Here is a 20,279-nt window from a genome sequence, read left to right on the forward strand (position 1 = left end):
ATTGGTGGTTCCATGGCCATCCATGATTGTCATTGGCTGTTGCAGGTCATTGATACTTTTATTGGTAGTTTTTGTCATTATTAGAATGACTGATTGTAATCGCTTTGGATTGTAACGGATTGGGTGTTTGCGTATCTTAGTCTGTCACAGTCACAGTGAATAGGTGGATCTTCAGATACTGGCAGGTTTGGTGGTGGTCTAGTGTCATGCCGTAACTGTGTTATTCTCACTGGAGTCTGGTCCAGTACTGACCTAAGTCCTGCTCACTACCCGACACACCAGGAGAGAGATATCCTGGGAGACAGACAGAGAGAGACAAAGAGAGAGAGAAACAAAGACAAGAAGGATGAGTTAGCAAAGTGGTACCTAAACTAAATACTAGATCTTCACAAACACACATGCACACATGCTGCAGAGACTCACCTGTGTTGGAGTTGGCAGCGTGAGGGGGAGGCAGGTGAGGAGAGGGGTAAGAGAGGGAGTCAAACTTCCGGGCCAGGGGGGGAGGAGAGGGGGGGGAGGGAGGGAGCATGCAGGGGTAAGAAGGAGCGGACTGGGGTGGCAATGACTGGAGAGACAGAGAGAGAGCAAAGAGAAGAGGAGAGAGGGACAGTAACAGGACATGCAGGAAGAGAAAAGAGAGAAGATTGTTAACCAGTGATAGGACTGATGAGACAGAACAAAGATTCAGTGAAAGTTTTGGTTGAAAATGAAGGACCAATAGTCATGTTAACAATGAACGACATGGGGTTCATAGCACAATAAAAAATAAACATTTGTTGAATTTACCTGCATATTGGAGAAGACTGAGAGAGAGCCGTAGCCTGAGAGAGAGTTGTCACTGCGACTGTGCATTGAGGCTTCATCAAGAAACACAGAAATGTTTTAAAATAATATTGTATACAGTAATACACACATACTGTACATTAATTAACGCACAAACACACACTTGTACACCTACAAACATATTTCAAAAAGTGAATGGTTTCTTACCTGAGCTGTTGCCATGGTGAGAGTGATAGACACCTGTGTTGAAGGAGGTGCTGAGGGGGGCGTGTGCCTGAGAACAGGAAGTCCCGCCCCCTGACCTCTTCTGATTGCGCAACTTCTCCTCCCTCCTCCATTTGGCTCGCCGATTGGAAAACCACACCTGTTAATCAATCAATCAACCAAACTGTAACCATTCAGGTGTGTTTGTGTTGGAATATAACAAATATGTGAAAACTGGTGGTCCCAGAGGAATGGTTTGAGAACTGCTCAGGTACTAATTTGGTAGCTGTCATACTCTAAGATGGCCACTAGGGGGAGTAAAGGATAAGAATAAAGAGACGGAGGGTTAAACAGACAGAGTGAATGGTTGGTTACCTGAATGCGAGCCTCTGGAAGGTCAATTTTAGCTGCCAATCTCTCTCTGGCAAAGACATCCGGGTAATGTGTCCGTTCAAACTCTGTAAGGTGGAGAAAAATTTGTCAAGAAGCCCACAATGGTTCACATTAACACACACATGCCCTTGGCATTAAACGTAGCTTTTCCTTCATGTTTATTACTATAATTTAATTGAATCTCCACAGGCCTCAACTGAAGCCTGGGGCTGGGGTTAGACCTTTCTCCAGCGCGTCAATCTGCTCCTGGGTGAAACTGGTGCGATTCCTCTGGAGCTTTCTCTTCAGCTGGAGGTGATGCTGGGCGTCCTCTGCCTCATCCCTCTCTCTTTGCACTCCTTCTCCTCCTCCTACCATCCGCACACTCACGTCATCCACCACACAGCCATCTAATGGAAAGGGGGAGAGAGATTGTTCTAGAACAGAAGGACAATTTAAGCTCTTTTCTTGGTGAAATGTGTGTGTTTGTGTGTGTGTGTGTGTCCACTGTTACTGTCTGCCTGAGTGTAACAAGCGTTTATGCATTCTCCATATCTCTACATGTACGTATACATTCAGTGTTTTGTGTTTGTGCACTCTGTCACTGTAGGTGTGTGTGTGTGTGTGTGTGTGTGTGTGTGTGTGTGTGTGTGTGTGTGTGTGTGTGTGTGTGTGTGTGTGTGTGTGTGTGTGTGTGTGTGTGTGTGTGTGTGTGTGTTGTAGCTGTTGACACACTGTTTCTGCTCAGTCATGTGGAAGATTCTCCAGCTCACCCTACGCTGACTCCACGAGTCACACACACACACACACACACACACACACACACACACACACACACACACACACACACACACACACACACACACACACACACACACACACTATCTGTACCGTGCTGTGTTGGTTGATGGTACCAGTTGTTTGGCCCAGTCCAGCTGGAGGTGTTCTGTAGATTCAGCATGCTGAGTTTCTCACACATAACACTTCCCCTTCACCTTCTCTCCTCCAATCAGAACAGAGATCAGAACTGCTGGAAGACATGGGGAGGAGGAGATGAAGAGAGGGGGAGGAAGAGGAGAGAAAGGTAGAGGAAATAAGTGATAGGGTACACACACTACCATTCAAAAGTTTGGGGTCACTTAGAAATGTCCTTCTTTTTGAAAGATAAGAACATTTTTTGGTCCATTAAAATAACATCAGATTGATCCGAAATACAGTGTAGACATTATTAATGTTGTAAATGACTATTGTAGCTGGAAACGTCTGATTTTGTTTTATGGAATATCTACATAGGCGTACAGAGGCCCATTATCAGCAAACATCACTCCTGTGTTCCAATGGCACGTTGTGTTAGCTAATCCAAGTTTATCATTTTAAAAGGCTAATTGATCATTAGAAAATCCTTTTGCAATTATGTTATCACAGCTGAAAACCGTTGTCCTGATTAAAGAAGTAATAAAACTAGCCTTCTTTAGACTAGTTGAGTATCTGGAGCATCATCATTTGTGGGTTCGATTACAGCCTCAAAATGTCCAGAAACAAATAACTTTTTCTGAAACTCGTCAGTCTATTCTTGTTCAGAGAAATGAAGGCTATTCCATGCGAGAAATTTCCAAGAAACTGAAGATCTCGTACAACGCTGTGTACTACTCCCTTCACAGAACAGCGCAAATTGGCTCTAACCAGAATAGAAAGAGGAGCGGGAGGCCCCGGTGCACAACTGAGCAAGAGGATAAGTACATTAGAGTGTGTAGTTTGAGAAACAGATGCCTTACACGTCCTCAACTGGCAGCTTCATTAAATAGTACACGCAAAACACCAGTCTCAACGTCAACAGTGAAGAGGCGACTCCGGGATGCTGGCCATCTAGGCAGAGTTCCTCTGTCCAGTGTCTGTGTTCTTTTGCCCATCTTAATTGTTTCTTTTTATTGGCCAGTATGAGATATGGAGTTTTCTTTGCAACTCTACCTAGAAGGCCAGCATCCCAGAGTCGCCTCTTCATTGTTGACGTTGAGACTGGTGTTTTGTGGGTACTATTTAATGAAGCTTCCCGTTGAGGACTTGTAAGGCATCTGTTTCTCAAACTACACACTCTAATGTACTTATCCTCTTGCTCAGTTGTGCACTTTTCTTTCAAAAACATGGACATTTCTAAGTGACCCCAAACTTTTGAACTGTAGTGTACATTTGGAGAGAAAGAGAGAGACACACACACTTGTGCATTAGCCTCCCACGGCAACACACGGGGAGTTCATTACAAACACACTCAGTAATTAGGAGCTACATCCCCTCCACTCTGACACTGACTATACACACACGCATGAGAGGAGAGAGTACCACTGTCAGCTACCATTAACCACACAGGCAGAACACAACCCCAGACACTAACTACACTAATGATACACAGTCACAATGTAGGGACCAAAATACTCACAACATTACACACATAATTATACACACTCTGACTATGATACACACACAGACAGAAGGGGAGAGGAAATATGTATGCACAACACGAAAGCTATACTAGTGATACAGGGGAGCAGAATTACACACAACACTGGCTACACCTTGTAATACACAGAGAAGGGGGGGGGATAAAAATACTCACAACACCACATTACTCTAACCTTAAACCTAACTTCACATTAATATGGTACACTGAAAGGAGGGACAAAAGTACATACAACAATACACACTGACTATGTGTGATAGTGATACCGGTATACATAGAATTGGAGCAGAAATACTCACAACACTGTCGTTAACACTGTAACTATACTCTAATGACACATGATGAAAGAGAAATAGAAAAACTAAACACAAGACTCAATGGACTTTGGAAAAACACGCAATAATAGACCCAAATACAGTAACGATGGAAGAGACTAACAACTCACAACACTGGACACACATTATCATGTTGTGGGGCAAAATATGCTCTAACACTATACACTTCATTTTACAGTTGATTCATTGATCCATTAGTCAATTATTATGATTAAGACTGAAATAAATGGGGACGAGACAATTAGTATAAATAAATCCTGCCTTTTATCCAAAAGTTGTGAGTGTGCTGTGCATTGATGGACTCCCAACAATGACTACAACCAGGTATCATAACCAGCACAGAGCCATACCGGTTAAAAGCATAAGACACCGGACAGGCAGATTTCATACATCATTATTAGCAGACCTTTAGCTTGAATACATACAAAGTAAAGTGGGTAAAGGTTATACATTACAGAAGAAGAGGAGAAACCCTGAAACATCAGCGAGTGAGAGCTAGTTCTCTGGCCATATATTCATAAATCTTGCTATAGCGGGGTGTATCTCTACCTTTCCGTATCTCTATGTCGAGTCAAAGATCAAGTTATCTTGGTTCCGTGTGGTTTCACCCTCTCTAGTCTAGTTGGTACTTTTGCTATCTCTCACTATCTGTCATAAATAGTTCCTTTATGTTTCGTCCAAATTTGTCTTGTTCTCTTATTCGGTCTCTGTCTGTGTCTGTCTCTCTCCCGCAACATTAGTGTTGGTTGGCAAGTTTAGTGAAAGGACACTCACCTACTCAAGAGAGAGGATGCCGATGGTTTTCCAAACTTGCGTTTCTCTAGTCTCTCCACTGTTTCCAAGGTTTCTCTCTTCCTCTCTTTCGTTATACCCTCATCCCTCTCTTCTGACCTCGCTTTTGTTGACTGTGTGTGCAAAGAGAAAGAGAGAGCAGGGAGGCGAGCCAGAGTAGAGATGAAGAGAGTTAGACAGAGCGAAAGAGAGGAGGCGAGGGAGGGGGGAGTGGGCCAGGGAGAGAGAAACAAGTCTGCAGGCACTCTGGTCCTCGGAGCGATGGATAGAGAGGGAGAGAGAGAGGGAGAGAGAAGGAAGAGGAGGGAGGAAGAGAGGGATGACACACAGACTCAGTGTCAGTGTCAGGTCTGGACTTAATGCCAGGAAAAGGGGTGATGGAGAGAGAGAGCGAGAGAAAGACAGAGAGAGAGAGAGACGAGAGGAAGGAGGGAGGGGTGGTAAAGGTATGGAGAGAATGGAAGAAACGCGAAGGGAGGGTGAAGGATGAAGGGAGGATGACGATCACCTATATCAATTTTAAAACAAGGCCTAGTAACACTTTATTTGAAGGATGGCTTCTAAACATTATTCAATAGTGTACCCAATTTTATGTAAAAGCCATATAATTCATGATCTATATGATTACATGTCCTTGTAATGAATGTTTTTAGACATGCACCGGTATTTACTTGTTTATAAATATATAACAAATGATATATAAACGGTCTATGAATAACAACCTACTTAGTACAGGCTTATAAGCCATTCATAAGAACACCGTAGGTAAAGCTTTAAAACTGAAATGTGTTTGGCCTTATAGTGTTCCAAAGGGTTTGGACTGTAGAGAGAAACTCTGACCTTTCGGATACAGAGGACAGGGAGAGAGAGACCACTGGCCCAGTTCTGGCTCTTTCTGGAGAAACTGCATACATTTTCATGTGCAAATAAGAAAGAAAGGGTCGCATTCTAAGAACACACAGTTATAGCAATAGTACAAACACTTTGAGGTATACACTTTCATACACAGTACTTTGATTATTTTTTACACGCACACACACACACCAGTGACACCCTCACACACCAACTTGGTCAGTTGCTATCCTTACGGACTACGACGTGAGGCCCCTCCCCACATACACACACCCTACACAGTACAAGCTGCCAAATACGCGTGCTACGGCATGTTTGGCTTGGTTTCTCTCTGACTGCACTTTGTCACTCGTGACACCCCATTTGCATATTTCATTGGATTAGCCCAGAGAACTAGAGAGCCCTTGACAGTACAACAATGAGAAGAGAGAATCTGCATCTACAGTTTGAGCAAACGTATGTTGAGTCCTGTAGGGTAATATATCTGTAATACAATATAAGATAGTGGAGATGTATTCAGGAGAACTATATTACTCAAATCCCCTTTATCCATCTTTAGTCTTATTCAGTGACTTAGAGAGCTCACTATGTTTTACAGTCATAATACAGCATCGTTTGCCTGATATTCTAAAAACACACTACAAACAGATATTTTTGGGGGAGGTAGACTGGATTGTTTGTTTTTCGTAACACACAAGGTTGGGGTCAATTCCATTTTAATTCAGGAAGTGCCGAAAAGAGAAGGATCCCGCACACTGCTCTTGATAGTATCACTGCTCTTTTAATAAGCTTTTACGTATCGTCAGAAGTGCCTAATTTACTTTCAATAAGGATGAGTTTTCACGTCTTGAATTGGAATTTTCGAATGACCTGAATTGATTGAATTGAAATACAACTGACCCAAACCTTAACAGAAGTGCACAACTACTTCAAGAATAACTACTTATAGAAGACAGAGAGAGAATGGAATGAGGAAGAGCATGTTGTTGTTATGAAGACTATAGAAAAAACAAGACGACTTAAGTATGACTATAATATTAGAAGAAGAAGAAAGGGGGACAGGGAGAGAGAGACGGGAGGAGGGGGGAGGTGGAGAAGGAGGGTGTCAACATGTTTTATTTCCGGTTGACAAAACTCTGCGCTCTCTCGCTCCCTCCCTCCCTTCTTTCCTTCCCTCCCTCCCATCTCAACCTCCCTCTCTCTCTCTGTCATTCTCTCTCTGTCACTGGCTACAGAGAATAATCTGAGGTAAGAGATAGATGACAGAAAAAATAAGGGATTTTGTTTTCCAAAAACAATGAAGGAAGACTAGAAGATACCTCTGGAAATGTGTTTTAGATGTTTCTATGCATGCCGTCTTTGTGTGAGTGAGTTTATGGGCATACATGTACACTGTATCTTCTGTGTATACCTGTATGCACAAGTGTGTGCAGGGCAGGCTCCAGTCATAAGCAGTCACTTAGAGCCCCAATCCCCCCAAATATAAACACAACATGGAAAGTGATGGTTTCATGAGCTGAAATAAAATATTACCATACTCACAAAAAGCTTATTTCTCTCATTGTGCATTTGTTTACATCCCTGTTAGTGAGCATTTCTCATTTGCCAAGATAATCCATCCACCTGACAGGTATGGCATATCAAGAAGCTGATTAAACAGCATGATCATTACACAGGTGCACCTTGTGCTCGGGACAATAAAAGGTCACTCTAAAATGTGCAGTTTTGTCACACAACACAATGCCACAGATGTCTCAAGTTTTGAGGGAGCGTGCAGTTGGCATGCTGACTGCAGGAATTTCCACCAGAGCTGTTGCCAGAGGATTGAATGTTCATTTCTCAACCATAAGCGTAAAACGTCGTTTTAGAGAATTTGGCAGCACTCACACCTGCTCGTCGAACTAATTTCAAAATCATGGGCATTAATTAGTTGGTCCCTCCTTTGCTGCTATAACAGCCTCCACTCTCCTGGGAAGGCTTTCCACTAGATGTTGGAACATTGCTGCGGAGACTTGATTCCCTTCAGCCACAAGAGCATTAATGAGGTCGGGCACTGATGTTGGGCGATTAGGCCTGGCTCGCAGTCGGCGTTCCAATTAATCCCAAAGGTATTTGATGGGGTTGAGGTTAGGCCTGTGTGCAGGCCAGTCAAGTTCTTCCACACCAAACTCGACAAACCATTTCTGTATGGACCTCGCTTTGTGCACGGGGGAATTGTCATGCTGAAACAGGAAAGGACCTTCCTCAAACTGTTGCCAACAGGCTGGAAGCACAGAATCGGCCTACCACTTCATGGCTGAGTTGTTGTTGCTCCTAGACGTTTCCACTTCACAATAACAGCACTTACAGTTGACCGGGGCAGCTCTAGCAGGGCCGAAATTTGACGAACTGACTTGTTGGTAAGGTGGCATCCTATGACGGTGTCACGTTGAATGTTACTGAGCTCTTCAGTAAGGCCATTCTACTGCCAATGTTTGTCTATGGAGATTGCATGGCTGTGTGCTCGATTTTATACACCTGTCAGCAAAAGGTTTGGCTGAAATAGCCAAATCCACTAATTTGAAGGGGTGTCCACATACTTTTGTGTATATATAGTGTTTTTTTGAAATTCAGTCGTGGTCTCAATTTACTGTTGAGAGTAAGAATAGTAGAATATACAAGGGGCAAGTTTGAAATGTGTTTGTGCATCAGCTAGTTTTTTCTTGTTATGTCAGTCATTGACAGTCACTCAATCAGCTAACAATTGTTATATTTGTAAATTTGTCTTGCCAGCTATCTAAACTTGTAGTAATCATGGCCGAATACCGACCGGTCACACAGTACATGTGCCCAGGGGCCCTGACCTCCAGGGGGCCCCTGTTGATTTTGTTAATCACTTTTGCTTGTGAGGTGAGGGGGACCAAAAAAGGCTAGAGCCGGCCCTGAGTGTGAGTACTGTCTATGTGTGTGTATGTGTGTTACTTGAATATTCGTGCAGCTTTAGGGCACATTTTTTCAGTCTCTTGTTAGTTCATCCCTGTCACCCTCTCTCTCTCGCTCTCTTTCCCTCTCTCTCTTTTTCACTGCTGGGGGGAGGGGAATGGAGGTCACCATAGCAACCATGCCGGGACAAATTAATATCAAGCCTTTAAAACAAAACACACAAGCTTACGTGTGCATGCGGGTGTGTGTCTGTGTGTGTGTGTCCTTTTCCCTTCGTGATTCTGTTACTCTGTGAATTTCCATAAAAGGGGAGGGGCTACATTAATTATGAAATATTCATTTCTATATCCATCTCTTTCACTTTGTCAATTTCCCCCACTCAATTCACTCTTCCCCTCCTCTTCCTTGCTTTTGTCTTTCCTTCTTTCCAGTCTCTCTCTTCCTCCTCTCTCCATCTCTTTGCTGTTGTGTGCCCCCAGGCTACAGTGTGGCACGTCCTCCCTCCATCCCTCCCTCTCCCCTCCTCTCTCACTGCCCCTGTCACCTTCAATTGCTCCATGGAACTAGACACACCGCCTTAGGCGAGGGAAGAGAGGAGCGAGAGAGGAGAGGAAAAAAGAAAGAGAGGAAGAGAGAGACGGAAAGGGAAAGAGAGAAGAGAGAAATGAAACCGAGCGGAGGGAAAAAGTGGCAGACAGGGTATGTGTGAAAGGGAGATAGTAAAAGAAAGGAGAAAGAAACAGCGAAAGCGAGTTTGAATTAGATAGAAAGAGAGACGAAGAGAGAGAGAGAGCGAGTGAGCGAGAGAGAGGACATAATAAAAAGGTGTGGTTAGAGGAGGGGATGAGAAAGTCTCAACTGTGTTGTTCAACAGCATCCTGTGTATAACTATCCAATAACAGCAACACCTGCTGTCAACCATTGTCCTGTCTGAGGAGTCCAACACTGAGAACTAATGGATTCCTGTTAACTAAGATAGCAAATCGGTTCCATTCCCAGAATGTTGTGAGAAAGTCTTTAAATTCCATGAGTTAATGAGAACAATTCATGAAAGGACAAATTTTGTAAATAACACAATTACGTAAATAATAAAATGAAGTAGGACTAAATAACACAATTAAGTAGGATCAATTCGGAATAAGTGGGACATTTTTTGCATTTCCGTCTGCTGTAACCTCTGTAGACATCTATCCAACATATTAGTCCAATACATCCTCAAGAAGTTTCCTAATCACAAAAAAATCTAATTGTTCTCATATTCACAGTAGGCATGACAAACCCCTTTGTGTACACTGAGTCAAAAGCCTATTTCCGGTTCGCATTTGGTAGACTGGGACAGAAGGCTAAATAAACTGGGACACCATTATTATAGTCCCAATTGTACCCCAATAACAATTCAATTCAATTGTGTGTGATTTGGAAACATCTGAGAATTTCAGAAATGTATCATGTATTGGGCTAATATGTTGGATAGATCTCTGAAGAGTACAGAAAACGTAAATGCAAAATGTGTCCCACTTTTACAGAATTCACTCAAATAACAGTACTAATAACAATATTACAAGAAAACATTTACAGGACATAGTACTACAAGTACCAGAGCCCTGCCTAACCTACATTTAAAAAATATATATATATAATTTTTTTTGTATTTTCACCCCCTTTTTTTCTCCCCAATTTCGTGGTATCCAATTGGTAGTAGTTACAGTTTTGTCTCATCGCTGCAACTCCCAAACGGACTCGGGAGAGGCGAAGGTCGAGAGCCATGCGTCCTCTGAAACACAACCCAACCAAGTCACACTGCTTCTTGACGCAATGCCCCATCCAACCCGGAAGCCAGCCGCACCAATATGTCGGAGGAAACACCGTACACCTGGCGACCGTGTCAGCGTGCACTGCACCTGGCACGCCACAGGAGTCGCTAGTGCGTGATGAGACAAAGATATCCCTGCCGACCAAACCCTTCCCTAACCCGGACGACGCTGGGCCAATTGTGCGTCGCCCCATGGGCCTCCCAGTCGCGGCCGGTTGCGACAGAGCCTGGACTCAAACCCAGAATCTCTAGTGGCATAGCTAGCACTGCGATGCAGTGCCTTAGAACACTACGCCACTCGGGAGGCCGGCATAGTATGCACATTTACATCACAATGTGGCACAGTGCATTATTTATGATCATTTTATAACCTTAACATCAAAATAGAAAACAACCTATGTGACCAATCTTATCATGTGCTTTGCAGGTGAGCTTCCTGTTTGAAGCTTGCTCTGCCCCCCTCTATGGCTGCGTTTCAAACTCAAAGTAGACAGCCCTCGGACCTAAACCCTCAGCCCTATGCCCTTGGGGGAAACCCCGCGGTCGTATTTGCCATTGGTCCAAATTATTAGCCAAGCAATGGAGGTTTGCCACGTAAGCTCCTAAACCCTCGTTTTTAATGGAGTTTGCGAGTGTCCAATTATGTTCACTACGGGGCCTGAAACGCCCCATAATTCAATTCGCGATGATTGGATATCCGCTAAGAAAAGTTGGCCAAAACTTAAAACCTCAACGTTAATATGGAGTCAACATACAAGTGTAAGTAAAAATTAATGTAAATAAGTTAGAAATGGTGCTACTAATGCACAAACATGTCTCGTAAAAGTAATGATGTTTATTCTTTGGTTAGCTTTTGGAAATTGTCGAAATAAAATATTTTCCTTCTTCAGAAATTCCAGATAGACTGGCTAACGTTAGTTAGCTAATTCATTTGCTAGCTATCATAGAGTAGGTGTATATTAATAATTATATAGTTAATGTAAGTAGACATGCCATCATAATACCCTGACTACACCGCTCGTGTTGTGTGCACGAGCGTTGCAAAATACATTTAGAAATCTATGTTATTCAATTATTGCACCCACACTGCTCACGCGTGTCAAAGAGCGTTTTCGTTGCCAAGGGCTAAAATAGAAGTCCTTTCTATTTCTGACGCAGATCGCTCTGCAAGTCCTGCCTCTCCCATCTCCTCATTGGTTTATAGAAGCAGGTACCCACGTGCCATCTCCTCATTGGTTATACCCACATGGGTGATTGAAAGACGAACTGTGTTGCCGGTCGTCGTAGTAATACTATGAAAGTTTAGATGCCAATCACCATATAAATTCAAAGATGAAAAAGCCTGGAAGGAGGAGAGATGACCGTTTTATGTGTGGATTAATTGTCGGAGTAGAGGACCTTGTGCATTTCAGGTAAAATAACAACTCAATGTTTATATCCCAGGACAAATTAGCTAGCAACAGCAAGCTAGCTAAATAGGACAAATTAGCTAGCAAGTGCTAGCTAAATTGCCATAAATGTTTAATGCTTTTCGACCTGTCCTCAAATTAATGTAATTGGTTCAGAGTTTGTTTTGATATTTTAACCTGCGTGTCGTGATTGCGTTTGGTGTAGGGGGACAAAATAAATGTATGCACAATGGCGCACGCGCGCAGCCGGTTTGCGTTCCGTGTAATCATAATTGACTGTAGCGCATATAAAGCACCCACAAGCTACCTGTGGCTAAAAACACAATCATTGCAGGATGAACGAGTGACGAATTTCCGGGCAAGGGCGGTCTATTTAAATATCATTCCTTCCTCCCTCGCCATTTTTCCTGCAAGTGTATACTCGTCAGACGTCATGATACGTCATCAGAAGTCCCCACTTAATTTGAGGGCTGAGGGGATAGGATGTGTATTTTAAGTGTTTGGAATACAGCCTATGATGTCACACCAATGAAGTGATGTGATTTTGATGATGTGGTTTGTCTGAAAGGGCTTAACAACAATAGTTAAGGGCTGCATTCCAAACACTTAAAAGACACACACTCTCCCCTCAGCCCTCAAATTAAGTGGACAATTATGATGACGTCTGACGAGTTTACACTTGCAGGGCAAGGGGCGAGGGAGGGAGGAAGGAATTAATTTTAAATGACCGCAGGTAGCCAAATGGTTAGAGTGTTGGGCCAGTAACTGAAAAAGTGTGTGCGAGCAAGGAGGCCTACAAACCTGACTCAGTTACACCAGCTCTGTCAGGAGGAATGGGCCAAAATACACCCAATTTGTGGGAAGCTTGTGGAAGGCTACCTGAAACGTTTGACCCAAGTTAAACAATTTAAAGGCAATGCTACCAAATACTAATTGACTGTATGTCAACTTCTGACCCACTGGGAATGTGATGAAAAAAATAAAAGCTGAAGTCATTCTCTCTACTATTATTCTGACATTTCACATTCTTAAAATAAAGTGGTGATCCTAACTGACCTAAGGCAGGGAATTTTTTACTAGGATTAAATGTCAGGAATTGTGAAAAAACTGAGTTGAAATATATTTGGCTAAGGTGTATGTAAACTTCCGACTTCAACTGTATGTGCTAGGAATGAAGAAGTCCGGAAACGGAAAAGGGAGGATTTTGCTGAAAAAAATATCTGCTGTGGTTTTTAGATTGTTCTGCTCAAAAGGCATCCAAGTCTGCCCTCAAGTGTTAGGTTTCCAGAACAACGTAAGCATACATTATTTAATCAAATAACCCTGTCTAAAATTAAATGTTTCCCCCAAAGCTGAATGCAGACTAACTTCGTTTCTATTAAATATCACGTTAGTCTGTCTTTCCGATATTATTATGGACTTCATTTTCGGACTTTACAGTGGGAAAGGCTACAGTGGTGGGGTTTTCCATCCTCTCTGTTTTCATATGAATGGATTTAAATTGCATTGGGTTTGACCAAACAGTGATGCCTGTCATTCATTGCCATATGTTTATAAACCTCGGTGTCCCTTGACTGAGCAAGCGTGGCACCGCCTCCTTTATTGTAGAATTTAAAGAGGCATGTAGATCTTTACAAACCCAGAAACAACCGTGATTGAGACGTGTTGCTAAAAATTGGTACGTTTTTGTATTATTATTCATGCATATGCTCCAGTAAACGAATTGAGGGATTTCGGTTGTATAAAATAAAAACGTGTACAGTTCGTTATTGGAGTATTTGTATTTATTTAACTAGGCAAGTCAGTTAAGAACAAATTCTTATTTAAAATGACAGCCTAGAGGGTTAACTGCCTTGTTCAGTTAGAACGACAGATTTTTACGTTGTCAGCGCGGGGATTCGATCTAGCAACCTTTCGGTTACTGGCCCAACGCTCTAACTACTAGGTTACCTGCCGACCCAATTAAGAGTAGCCTAGACTCATTGACATAAATAGGGCGAAGAAGTTTGACCAACTTTTTAATGCCCATATTTATCAAAGTTGCATTAAATAAACATTGTATAAACCAATAATGTATTATCTTGAGTGAGTCCCATATCATCTGGCAAGTATCATCTCTGTCTGTTTGTAGGCTAAGTTCTGTTCAGTGAGCTGTAGCGTCTCTTTCTCAGGACAGAAGATGCTGCGGCAGTCACTACCGTCCCTCATTCTCATCCTCGGTGTGGCGGTAGCTGTGCCCGCTAAAGAGAAGCGTGTCCATCGCCATAGTGACCTGAGTGACCATGCCCATGACAACTCCACTGGTTTCCATTATGACCACGAAGCCTTCCTGGACAAAGAGGAAGCCAAGACCTTCGACCAGCTGACCCCCGAGGAAAGCAAAGACAAACTTGGATACATTATGTCACACGACACCCATGCTGGTAGCGTCCCAAATGGCCAATATGCACTACTTTTGACCAGGGCCAATATTTCTTATGTTATGTATTTCTTTAGACCCAGGTTCATATTCCTTATGTACAGCAGTACCTTTGACCTGGGCTCATAGGACTCTGGTCAAAAAGAGTGAACAATGTATGAAATAGGGTGCCATTTGGGATGCAGCCCCACTCTCAGTGCTCTAGGTTAGAAGTTACCCCCAGGCGCATATCTAGGATCAGCTTGCCTTCTCTAAACTCCTATCCTTAACTATTAGGAGGAGAATGCAACTGACCTGAGATCAGAGTCTATGAACAACTTCATCCTACTCCAATAGACACCCCTCCCTTTCTTTCTTTCTTTCTCATTCCCTTGTGGTGCATTATTTCATACACTAATTCTGTATCCCTAGCCCTACCCATCTGGCTAAGTCAACATTACATCCTCAATCATTTTTGTTTTACTTTCAATCCTTTTTCTCTCTTTCTACACATTCATTCCCTGCTCTTCTCCCTCCTCCAACCACCTATGCTTGCACTCTTCCGTTTGACTACAGTCATTGTGTTTATGTGAAGACATCTCACCCCCTGCCTCTGTCTTGGCATACTGTTAACCTTGACTTGTTCAATCAATCAAATGTATTTTATAAAGCCTGTTCCAAATTAAGATTCAATGAAGTCTGCAGAACGGTTCGGGTGTCGGCTAATACATGGGACATTGACTTTGAAAAAAATCTATTTTGGTCATTATACTACAGTAAGCGAAGTGGATTTACACCCAGTAACGGAATTGCGGTAACATAATTTCATCATGGGTCCTTGATCTGTACTACACAGAAATGTATAATTTTGGATATGAATGTCATTCTCTTCATGGTGATGTATCCTAAATATTCACACAAAGGTATAAATATGCAATATCCTCCTTAGCATATTTGGGTATTATTCTACTATTATTTTAATGGGCTCTGCCCCAAACAAGACCAAATTTGGGTGTAACATGTGTTACGTTCCCCAGAAAGAAAACCAAAAATGTTGCGGATCTAACAAAGACTCACTGACAACAAACTAAACAGGTGGGGTTTTAGGAGGGGTTCTAAAAGACACTCATGGGGGTGTCCACTGAAAATTGCATAGCAACAAAAACTGGGACCTAAAAGACACCCACCATGAGTACCCACTAAATTTGCCAAGTAAGAGGCTGTAAGGTGTGTGTGTTGGTGACAGGGAAGTCAGGTGCAGGAGAACGAACTTGGTATAAACGGAGTCATTTAATAAGAACTCACAAACAAACTCCAAAAACCGAAATATACAAAAAATAATAAAATGGGTACAAAACCCATCGCGCACCAATACTAGCACTAACATACAATCTCCAACAAGGACATGAGGGGAAACATAGGGTTAAATACACAACATGTAATTGATGGGATTGGAACCAGGTGTGAAGGAAGACAAGACAAAACCAATGGAAAAATGAAAAATGGATCAGTGATGGCTAGAAGATCGGTGACGTCGACCGCCGAACACCGCCCGAACAAGGAGAGGGACCGACTTCGGAAGAAGTCGTGACAGAGGCATACAAATGAAAAACCCCCACCAAACTTAAAGACAGAAAGCAAACCAAAAAGTTTAGCAAAACGAAAACAGGGAAGATCAGACAAAGGAATGTTTTTCTAGACATCAAATAGGGAGCGCCAACTAAAGGTGTTGACACTGCACATCTCAACTGAAGCACTGGGCCAGCCGCTCTTAAATATCACTTGGGCCAGCACAGGTGAAACACCTTCTAATTTACGAGATAGACAAGCCAGCAAAGATGTAACACATACTGACTAACAAGGTGACACCAATCGGTGCTCCTGTCACGCCCTGACCATAGAGAGCCTTTTATTCTCTATGTTGGTTAGGTCGGGGTGTGACTAGGGTGGGTTATCTAGGTTATTGTATGTCTATGTTGGCCTGGTATGGTTCCCAATCAGAGTCAGCTGTTTATCGTTGTCTCTGATTGGGGATCATATTTAGGCAGCCATTTCCCCACTGGTTTTTGTGGGATCTTGTTTGTGTGTAGTTGCCTGTGAGCACTACTATTATACGTCACGGTTCGTTTTTTTTTTTTGCTGTTTATTGTTTTTGTGAGTTTCATCTGATTAAACATGTGGAACTCTACGTACGCTGCGCCTTGGTCCGTTAATTCATTAGACGATCGTGACAGCGCCCTACGTGCTAAAAGTCCAAACTCAAAACACAAATGGCAAAACCTTAACCTGTAACAAATGTATATACAGTATGCCTTCATTTCTCAAAAATATACTCTTAGCATTAATTTGATACCCAATTTGATATGCTCCTATGAACTTCATGTTGGTGCTCATGGGTCCTTTTACATGGAAATGACCTTATACAGAAACCAAGCCTAAACCCTAAAGAGCAAGCAATGCAGATCTTGAAGCACAGTTACTAGGAAAAACTCCCTAGAAAGGAAGGAACCTAGGAAGAAACCTAGAGAGGAACTAGGCTCTGAAAGGTGGCTAGTTCGCTTCTGTTGGTAGTATGCTTAGTTGGCTTGTTCTGTCCCTTTGGCAGGAAGATTGTAGATCGCATCGACACAGACAAGGATGGTTTCGTGAGCCGTGGGGAACTGCACCAGTGGATCAAACACAGGCAGAGGAGGTACATCGAGGAGAATGTGCTGAAGCACTGGAAGGAGTACGACCAGAACAAGGATGGGAAGATCGGCTTGGAGGGATACAAAAACAAAACCTACGGCTACTACCTGGGTACGAGAAGGGAGGGTGTGGGTGTGTGTGGGTAGCCTAACTTTGAGGCAAATGAGCGAGGGAGTTGTGACTTCAAAAGGGTAGTCCCAATTTACCAGGGGTGTACAGTCAGTGTATAATTAGTAGGCTATATGAGTGCTAAAGATTGTTGGAATGATGGGCAGGGTTGGGCACAACCAAGATACTATTTACGTAGGGTCTAATTTGATATAATTACCACGTGATATGAGGAGAGATTGATCATGAGCTACAAACACAATCCAAGAATGAGATGGGAATGAGAGGAGAGAGCTCAACATGACAGTATAGTAGTGTCTATACAGCTATTTGATAGTGGTGTCATCTTAGGTTCGTGTTGTTAATACAAAGGCAGGGGAAGGGGTTACCACAATATCCATGTCTTTTATCCTTGATACAAAGAAACAAACACAGGTGGAAAACAGAACATGTTAACACATTTTTCCCTTTGGAGTTAAAAGTAGAGATAATCTGTAGTAGAGAGGGTAAATTAGTGACACATATCACTGATAAACTCTGATTCAAAAGGTTTTAGTAGGCTAGACTTTGACTTTGACTGCAGTACACAACCCAAGAGTATTTACACTGACAGTGTAGTTCTGGGCCAGTATGAATAAAGCGTCAGAGTAGGAGCGATCAGTTTAGCCTATTAGATCATAATAAGTAACATTACATGGACAGGGGGGACCTGATCTTAGCTCAGCACTCCTACTCTGAGATGCTTGATACATACAGACCCTGATCTTTGCTTTACAAAGCCATGTCTTGACTGAGAATGTCCTCCGCTCCCTTGCAGATGAGTAGTTTGACGACGTGGATGACAAGGCTAGCTACAAGGCCATGCTGACTAGAGACGAAAGGCGCTTTAGGACAGCTGACCGCGACGGGGACGGCATCGCCACCAAGGTCAAGTTCACTGCCTTCCTTCACCCTGAGGAGTATGACCACATGAAGACCGTTGTCATACAGGTCAGTCAGAGGACTGGGATCAGTCAATAGTCACAGGATCAATCAAATTCTGAGGAACATCCAGGTGGTGCACTTTTTTTCTCCAGCCCTCTTCTAAACAACACATTTTTTTCTGTTTCCCTTCAGGGAACAGTAGAAGACATTGACAAGAACGGTAATGGAAAGATCACCCTTGACGAATATATTGGTTAGTCTCTCCTTCAACCTACTATCCTTTCCAAACAGATAGCATACAATATGTCATCAACCAAACATAATATCTGGTTCTTTATACATTTTATGAGAACAACAAATATTTCATTTTTTTTATTACTGATTTATGAGTGATATTCTTGGGTCCACAACCAACTGTATATGTTAAATGAAAAGTGCTAGTATGCATACACAAACAGAAGATAACCCAGAGGTGCACAGTAGGCATGATTTTGAAAGTGATTTTCTCCCCAGCGAATGGACCAGTGGTTTTCAAACCTCTCCTCGGTGACCCCCCAGACATTTCACAATTTTGTTGTACACCTGAACTAGCTCATAACCCCTGGAATAGACTTTAGAATTACAACACCTACTGTATAAGCTGTAACCTGTTCTTTCCACCACAGGGGACATGTTCACACCTGAGAATGGAGAGAGTGAACCAACCAGACTGGGTGCTGATGGAGAAAAAACACTTCACAGAGTTTAGAGACAATAACAAGGTACACTAGTCTGCTGCTACTGGATCACCTTAACAACATCCTCTCCTTATACATTACTATAACATCATTATAACATCACTTTTTAAGTCAGTACACTTAAGGTACCCTACCCCTCAGACCAGCTATGTCAATACTTACACACACACACACCCCCCTCTTTCTGTGGACATACTAAGTTAACAGGTTTGTGTCTGTTGTGTTGTCAGGATGGTTTGTAACAGCTCTCTATGCGTGTTGTGTTGTCAGGATGGTTTGTAACAGCTCTCTATGCGTGTTGTGTTGTCAGGATGGTTTCCTGGATAACCATGAGGTAGCTCAGTGGATCCTGCCAGGAGATATTGACCATACTGACAATGAGGCTAAGCACCTCATCCACGAGACAGACACAGACAAGGTACGCATCTCCCCAGTCTTACTGCCTGAACTCTCACCCTTACCCCAAACCAAAAGCCCCATACCTGTACACTCTTATACATGTTTCTTATTCCACTTCCACACACAATCTTATCCCCTCCAAAGCACCCCTAGCCAGGTGTCCTCTTCACCCCTCCCCCATCCCTGTCCCCCTCTAAAACTCACACCTCCGCCATCTGTGTACCCCTTTTTACCCTCACCCTACATCTAATCACCCTCATAACTGCAACTATCGTGCAGTGCACACCCCCACCCGTTCACGCCCCTTCCTCTCTGACCTTCTCACACCTTCCCCCAACCTCACACCTCGACTTCCCATACGAAAACCAAATAACATCCTGTTACAACTGACAACTGTACTTGGTGACATGTGCAACGCATAGACCTATCCTACATTACAGGGAGTAAATTTTATTTTTAATTTAATTAGGCAAGTCAGTTGGGCTCCCGAGTGGCGCAGCGGTCTAAGGCACTGCATCTCAGTGCTTGAGGCGTCACTACAGACTCCTTGATTCGAATCCAGTCTGTATCACAACCAGCCAGGATTGGGAGTCCCATAGGGTGGCGCACAATTGGCCCAGCGTCGTCCGGGTTTGGCCGTCATTGTAAATAAGAATTTGTTCTTAACCAACTTGCCTAGTTAAATAAAGGTTACACACACACACACACACACACACACACACACACACACACACACACACACACACACACACACACACACACACACACACACAATAACAAATTATTATTTACATTGACGGCCTTCCCCCTGACGACGCTGGGCCAATTGTGAGACTCCCAATCACAGCCGGTTGTGATACGGCCTGGAATCGAACCAGGCCTGTAGTGATGCCTCTAACACTGAGATGTAGTGCCTTAGACTGCTTCACCAATGCTCCCCTGCGGTGTACTGTTATCCACCAAATACATGCCTGTTAGACTTCCCCACCCTCACCTGGAAAGACCTTCCGTTCTGCTCTTGAGCAAGGCACTTAACCCTAATTGCGCCTGTAAGCCGCTCTGGATAAGAGTGTCTGCTAAATTAC

At 43.1% G+C, this 20,279-nt stretch overlaps 1 protein-coding gene and 1 pseudogene across 1 annotated transcript; one reads left to right on the forward strand and one right to left on the reverse strand.

Moving 5' to 3' along the window:
- Window positions 1-226: 226 nt before the first annotated feature.
- Window positions 227-2,341, reverse strand: LOC120052150 (paired box protein Pax-6-like). Its single transcript, XM_038998984.1, has 7 exons — window positions 2,245-2,341; window positions 1,605-1,772; window positions 1,366-1,448; window positions 994-1,150; window positions 790-860; window positions 424-568; window positions 227-294 (listed from the first exon to the last, which is right to left on the reverse strand). Exons 1-7 carry the CDS (start codon window positions 2,339-2,341, stop codon window positions 227-229), a joined length of 789 nt encoding a protein of 262 aa, XP_038854912.1.
- An 11,770-nt stretch (window positions 2,342-14,111) lies between these two features.
- On the forward strand, window positions 14,112-19,584 carry LOC120052151 (annotated as a pseudogene).
- The last annotated feature ends 695 nt before the right edge of the window (window positions 19,585-20,279 follow it).

Source organism: Salvelinus namaycush, chromosome 8 (genome assembly GCF_016432855.1).
Source record: "Salvelinus namaycush isolate Seneca chromosome 8, SaNama_1.0, whole genome shotgun sequence".
Lineage (NCBI taxonomy): Eukaryota > Metazoa > Chordata > Actinopteri > Salmoniformes > Salmonidae > Salvelinus > Salvelinus namaycush.